The sequence below is a fragment of the Fukomys damarensis genome, unplaced genomic scaffold, assembly GCF_012274545.1.
Source record: "Fukomys damarensis isolate Sample0158 unplaced genomic scaffold, DMR_v1.0_HiC HiC_scaffold_25, whole genome shotgun sequence".
NCBI lineage: Eukaryota > Metazoa > Chordata > Mammalia > Rodentia > Bathyergidae > Fukomys > Fukomys damarensis.
The window spans coordinates 36978373-36985747 of record NW_022900937.1 but is presented as its reverse complement, the minus strand read 5'-3'; the positions used below and the strand labels follow the sequence as shown (position 1 = coordinate 36985747).

Genomic DNA, 7375 nt, shown 5'->3' with positions numbered 1-7375 from the left:
CATTGCCTTTTGTCCCTTTCAAATGATCTGTGGTGTTACGTTTCCCTATTTAGTCTCAGTATTAAAAAATGAAATGGTGAAAATTAGCCCATGGCTACCCCATCCAGATCTTCCATTCAGAGCAGGTAACCTCTAAGTCCTGGAGGGCTTTTAGTCAAAAGAAATCTATCCTCATCCAAAGGCTGAGTGGCTCGTTACCAGAGGGGCAGAAGATTAAGGGGAATGAGGATGGAGGAGGCCAGGGGCCGGTGACCCTTAGGCCCAGAGGACATGTGGCCTTCTCAGCACACTTCCCTCAGAAGGGCCTCCGTGTCCTGAGGAACACCGCCTGGCTCCTGGCTGAGTTACTGGCACTCAGAAAACAGGAGGTTGGCCTGGGAAGGTGGTGGTGGTGTCCCCACAGACAAAGAAGTGAGAAGACATGCTCAAGTGCCTGGCCACATTTAGGAAACAGGATAAAGGAGAGTGCAAGTGGCTTCATCATTCAGCAATTGCTCCTAGGCCCAAGGCCGTTATGTTTGTAACTGAAGTCCTCTGGTTTTCTTTGATGTTTATGTATGTATCTTAAGTACAGAGCTTCACATAAGCCATAGGGCTCGTGACCACTGTGTCCTTACCACTGTACCAGACAGCCCTTGCTCACAAGGGCTGTATGAGCAGAAACCACTTCTTGGCTGACCATTTAGGTCAGATCCTGTTGAATGTGTTTAAAATATATACACCCATTGATACTTGGACTGCTTAGAAGCCTTGAGGTTGGTCTTAGTTTGGTTTTTCATAATGAGGGAAATAGCAGATTCAACCTTATTTGGGATATTTATTGCCAAATCTGGCCATGCTGTCTTAGGAGATTTAAGAAACACTGATTGTCCCTTAGAGTGATTCTTAGCCACAGGGTTTCTTTTGCTTGTGCCTTTAAAGTTCTATGACATTCTGCTAGTGTGACGGTCTCTTGGTGGATGTGTAAGTCATGAATGCTTGTTGGAGAGGCAGAGTCACTCAAAACCATTGATTATAACAAATACTTCATTTATTATTTGTACTTCTTTACAGTATTTACATATTGCACAATAGCTGGAATGCTACTTTATTATACAAAGGACAAATGGGATTGCATGGGTATCTTCACTGATATGTACTCTACTGTCTGCAAAATATGACTGATTTTTTTTTTTTAATTTTTCATGCAGTTCCACATAATACTCTGGGAGTTTAATTGTAAAAGTAATACAAAATATCAAATCATATGCTATATGAAAATATAGTTTCAAGATTCTGCCTGTGTTTCTAAAGAAATATTTTGTGATTTCACCTAATCAGGAAAATGAAGTACTCGTATTGTATAGCACTGTACGTCAAATGTGGAGTTTTCAGTTTTATACTGAAGAGTGGCAAGTACCACCGTCAGATCTGCTGACTGAACATTTAGCTGCAAACAGTTCGACAACATACAGTCCAAAGGGGTTGTGGAGGAGTCTGTCTGCAAAAATAAATCTCTGTCCCCAGGGTGGGTGTACAGTCCCGTCTCCGGTGGTCAAGGCACTTCTCAGGGCTCCAGGCGCGCTCCCTGCAGCTGAAAGTAGACCATGTCATGTCACTCCCACTCTGGAGCACCAGTCCCGGAGCAGCTCTGCACTCAGCTAAACAGCCTTACAAACTTACAACTCGGGAGCCTCGCGTGCTGCGGAAAGCCAGTCTAGCTGATTTGAGAAAAAAGTGCACGCAGTTCTGCAGCTGTTACACACCAGCAAACTCCCCGCTCGCATGTTAATGCTTGTGGGAGAGTGGACAGAGGCACTGCTCAGTCTCATGAGCAGAGGCCTCAGGTGTGTGTGGGGGGCAGTTCTTTACCTCCACGTGTGCAAGGCTCAGCAAAGCTCACCGTCTGTTTAGTCAACTTAAGCACCCATGTCTCAATACTGATCACCCTTTATTTTTACAAGGCTTACTTCGAGGTTATGAGGCTGTGCCCAGGAAACAAAGCCAGCTAGGTAGGTACTAATTACTCAGAACTATACTTGATTAGGAATGCACTGGAGCTGGGTTTCATTTAATTGGCCTGTGAGACCCATAAGTGAGTGTCTGGGATATTGGGGAATGTCACCTTCCTCGAGGATCTAAGGGGTCTGATAGGGGGCTGCTCATGGATTCGCAGCCTGCTCTTAGCTTCTAAGGGCTCTGGGCTGGAGCTGGGGAGGTATCTGACCCTGTCACCTGAGTCAGAACAGGGTTCTGGGCACAGCAGTGGCAGGGCAGCAGGACCTGTGCCCAGGGTGGTGTGCACACTGCCCAGGTGGGCGTGCTGGCACAGTGCTCTGCTCTCCGAGCTAACTTGTCAGGTGAGAGAAGCCTGGCTTGTGCCTGTACTGGTCACCCACTGGATAACAGTTTACAGTTGCAGTTTAAAACTTTTAGAATGGAAAGAATTACATCTTTGAAACATTAGTTATGAAACTTTTTAATCAGAAATGTCAGTATTAAACTTCACCCATTTCTTGGTCAAAATGAACCCTGTGATAGTTGTGTCAGCAGTGACTGTCAAGTAGGTGGCCTTTGGGTGCAGGAGCTGTGAGCACACACTGCCAACACCTCCTGTCAGATGGATGGGTGGTGCGGGGAGGGAGAGGGCTGTGCAGGCCAAATCTGCCTGACAACCAGGGCTACTGTCTCTTGCCACTTTACCCTGCTGAGCCTATGCTAGGACAGAGTTGAGCTGCAGTCCGAGCACGCAGGACATCGCTGGCTGGCTCTGATCTCCAGCAGGGGGCGCCTTACACCAGGGCCCGTTTTCAGATACATGCAGGCTCGGAGAAAGGCTACCTGAGCCAAAGAATGAATATTTCTAAACTCCCGTGAGTTCCTTACATCTCATTTGGTTCTGACCTTGCTGTGTGGCCCACCAGCTGCTGAGGCTTACCTCACCCCTCCATGCACATGGGACTGACGGCCAGCCGGGTAAGAAGCCTCGCACATCTTTTATAGTCTGCAGAGAAAATAAATCACAGGCCCTTGTCAGTTATGTGAAAACAATAAAATAAACAGTGGGGTTTTTTTAAAGCTTATCAACTGCTCTCACTATTTATTTTGAAATACACTGAATTTCCTGGAGGCAATACAGAGTCTGTCATCTGCAATCAAGGCCTCTAAATTGTTGATTCAATAACTTATGATTCTTTAGCGACGTTAGCATCACAAACAGAAGTTAGGTGACTTGTGAGGGCTGTGAAGGGGCAGTTGCAGCTGCTTTCTGCTGTGTGACTCTTGGGCTCTGGGAAATACCTCCAGTGTTTCCCCCAGGGAGGCAGAATATTTCCACACCCTGTGATTTAACTCTTGGGTCACATGCAGCCTGAGTCCCCACCTGCAGCGACCATGACACCAAGACTTCTGCATTGATGTTCTAAAGAGAACAGGTCAAAAGTAGCTGAGAGGCCAACTGGACAGGATGAGGAAGCAAAAAGTTAGTTTCTTTTTCTGTGGTGTTGCACATGGAATTAAGCTGGTTTCGGAGTGCAGACTGCTGGCCTTGACACTGTACATAATTCCCATCCCACTGTTGTGCCAGGAACTGCCTCAGAGAAGATACGCGGTAAGGTTTAGTGGCCACAGCCTTAAGGGACTCCCTCAGGATAGAGTTCTCTGCACAATTGTGCTTGTTTGTGAATCACTAAAGGTTATTTCTCAGCGTATAAAATCATGCTTTACAGAGCCATTCATGCTCCACTGAGATCCTGAGTAAACTGACAGTGACAAATCTGCACAGACATTAGACAGGAAGCTAACCTTACTCCTGAGAATCTTCCTTCTGGTATTCAAAGCACATATCATTTGGTTCAAAGGGGGAAAATGATGTCACTATTGGTAGCTGGTCACTGGATTCCTGCTCTATTGCCCCTCCTTCCATAGTTTTGTTGTTGTTACCCAGGATCGAACTCCGGTCCTTGCGCTTGCGAGGCAGGTGGCGGAACCAGAGCTAAATCTCCAGCCCCCAACAGGCTTTTTGAAATGCAGTTTTCTTAAGCAGATAAAGTACCGTGGGTGCTGTGGATTATGAGCTCAGCAAATTGTAACTGCTCCCATTTGTATCATGTCTAGAGATCCTGGTCACTCCCCACTGCACTCAATCCATCAGTCTCTGTCGGTACCCTCAGACCATCCTGTGCAGGTGGACATGTGGACTCCTGAGCATCTTGCCAAAATGCAAATTCTGTTGCTCACATCTGCATTCCGCCAAGCTCCCCTGGCTCCAAGGTTCCTCTCAGCTCTAGCAGTCCAGGATTCCAGGGCCTGAAGCATCCAGGCAGTGTTCCATTTCAGCTCTTTATTGGCCCAGCGTAGGAGGAAGCAGCCATGCGTCTAGTGCACACACCTGCCAGCCTTCCACTTCTGCCTAGGACTTCCAGGTCCTAGGGCGAGCTGGGACCAGTCTTGGTATCTTGTAGCCAAGTCACTCTGAGAAAAAGGAGGTAGCAAATGTAGGACAGCACAGTGTCCTAGAAAAGGCCTTTGCGGAGAGCTGGACCCTCAGCACAGGAGCAAGTTAAACCTCACCTGTGCATGAGAGGTGAGGTGCAGGATTGGAGGTCACTTTTACATTTAGAACTTGTACTCCTGTAGTATTATTGTAAGATGATATTTAATGGAAAACACATACACATTTAAACAATAGGTTCTCTGGTCCCGGGAAGCAGGTTATAGTAATTCTCAACAGAAGAAAAAAAGGGAGAAAGGTAATGTGCACCAGTTTACAGGTGTGTGCAAAGGGTGGGAGGAAACCAAATGCTGCAGGGAGTATGTGCTTGCCTGGTCCTGTGGCCTGGAAAGTGCTGGTGAGCCGTTCAATAAGGTGTCCTGATTGTGCCTGGAGATGTGCCTGCCACAGAGGACACGGCTCTGAACTATAGGTTCTACTGCTCGGAGCACCCGCTGCCTAAACCCAGGAAGAGCTCAGACCTCATGCAGACTGGCATGGGCCATTCTGGCCTGGGATTTGGCCACAGACTCGGGTGGTCTCTGAAAGCAGTGAGTGGATTCCTGGTGCGCCTGTCTGGCTTTTCTCTTACGAACCTTAAACCGAGTGATGTTTTATGAAGTGCACAAGGAACCACTTTGGGGGACATAAAATGTTTTGTTATGGATAAACAGCCAGAAGCTCACCGCAGAGAAAGAAAAGCCTCTGTGAAAGAGCTGGGCTGAGGATGGGTGGAGAAGGACTGAGAAATAGCAAGTGAAATTCCCAGGTGATGAGTTATTATCACTGATGGAAAAACAAAGCTCCTAGTCAGCACAGTGGAGAGGGACAAAACAATCTGGCCATAAAGTTCGAGGCTAAATCGAATCTACCTAGGTGCTGTGTGTAGCAGCAGGCACACCAGCAGCTCCCTCCTATCCTGTGTGATCCTCACAGTGAGCAGAGCTAGATGGGCGCCCTGCCAGAGTTCATAAACAAAATGAGAATGTGCACTGAGTTCAGCCCATTCCCAGAGCTGGTTAATTCCAAGGAATGACCATTCGTTCCAGAGAGTGAGACTTCAGGGTGGCACTGGCTGACACAGCCTGTTTGTCTTGCCAGGTCAGGGCATCATGGCCCAGATCCCTGGTCCTACCCTGGAGTTTGAGGGGAGCAGGGCCTCACTTACATGCCGGGATGGTGCAGTCTCGGGTGTTGTGGTACAGCCTATGGAAATGTTTGCTGCACTTGGGGCTGAAGTAGAGAGGACCTGGAACACAGGAGGAAGAAGGAAGTCAGACTCTGGCTGAGAGCATGGAGGGGAGAGGGGCGGGGGGCATTCACCTGTGAGATGCTTCAGGAACTTGTCCTTCATCCTGAGGTCTCGAGGGACGATTTCTGTGTGAGGGAGAGAACTGTTAACACTGTCTCGAAGAAGCACTTTAAAATGTGACTTTGGTGAGTACCGAAGACGGCACTCATTTCCTGTATCTCAGCTTGAATAGAACGGAGCCCCCAGCAGATACCCTGGGAAGCCTCATATCAGGGGCTGCTTTTCTGCCAAGAGCCTGGGCTGCTCATAAAGCTCCAAGATTCTGTCTATCCTCTACAACTAGGATAGACACAGACCAGAAAGATACAGGGTGAAGAAAGTTGGGGTTTTTTGACAGCTTGTAGGAAATTGGTCACTTTTAGATAATACACTTCAAAGAGCTTAGGAATCAGATCCCATAGCATTTTAAAGTTCTAGGAAGAAAATCCGATATTTAGAAAAAGGAGTAAGTGCCTTCAAAAGCACTGGTTAGGATGAAATGGACATGAGCATTGACTTGGGCTATGAGATGGACACAGGACTCCTAGGGATAGCTCCTCCAAGCCAGCCTCTCACCCTGCCCCTCCTGCCACTTGGCCCCCAGAGATGGAAGCTGAACACTTTTCTTGCTCTGGCCTTCATCTCTGCTCCTTCATAGTCCTCGGAGGTCACTTCCAACCCTCACCACGAGCTACACGCTGCTCTATGGCATATGTGATGTGGCCCTTTAATCCCTAAAATGCTGTTACCCTCCCCACGGCCTCAGTGCCCCGCCACAGTGCTGGGTGATGGGTGGAGCTGTGTCCCGAATGGCACTATTCGCTCCAGTCAGTCAACTTCGACTTGATTGTATCATTTTGGACCCAACTGTGTCACGAAAGCATTAAAAGCTCCAATGCTTTCCTGGGAAAATCCCCACGGGGGCAGCCATTCCGGGAAGGGCTTGAGCACAGGAAAGCAGGACTGTCCCTTTGCAACTGAAAACGCTGTGGTAATAGCACACCCACTCCAGAGTCCGGCAGCTCTGCGCCCGTCCCAGAAGCACACTGGGGATGGTCACCTGCCAGCTCTCAGGCACAGACCTCCTGTTTCTGCTGGCTTCTTTTTCTTTGAGAAAACAACCTTGTGTGTTTTTAATTAATCAACACTGATTTCTCTTTTTAAACATGTTTCTCAAAAAAACCATTCTATTTCCAAGCAAATACCAACCAAGTGTGACTTTAGACCCAGGAGGCAGGCAGTTGGGGCAGCCCCACGGCTGCACGACTCAGCCTCTCCAGCCCTGGGTCCAATAACCTGCCCACACTCATCCACTTTGGACTCCACACTGCCAGAACGCCCAGCCCCTCCGCCCCTTGTTCCACACAACCTGCTTGGGGCTCTCGCACACTGTCTACAACCCGGGGTCCCCACTGCCCAGACCGTCACCTCCTCTGCCCTCGGTCCACATGGCCCGCCGGGTCACTCACCCACTCTCTGCTCCTCTGGGTCTGCCCCGTAGTCCGCTGCCTCCCTACGGCCCAGGGCGAGGTCCGGCTGGCCGAGCAGCTGCAGCCGCTTGGCCTCGGCAGGGTGCGACTTGCGCAGCTCCTGTGCCAGCTCAGCCAGCAGCA

The 7375-nt window shown here is 48.9% G+C and overlaps 1 protein-coding gene across 1 annotated transcript; it reads right to left on the bottom strand.

Moving 5' to 3' along the window:
• Positions 1 to 1082: 1082 nt before the first annotated feature.
• Alkal2 (ALK and LTK ligand 2) lies at positions 1083 to 7373 on the bottom strand (the record flags this gene model as incomplete). The annotated part of the gene is made up of 5 exons (XM_010622690.2): positions 1083 to 1573; positions 2918 to 2983; positions 5640 to 5720; positions 5795 to 5848; positions 7232 to 7373. Coding segments are annotated over 4 exons (342 nt in total), but the record flags the coding sequence as incomplete, so codon positions are not given.
• Positions 7374 to 7375: the final 2 nt, after the last annotated feature.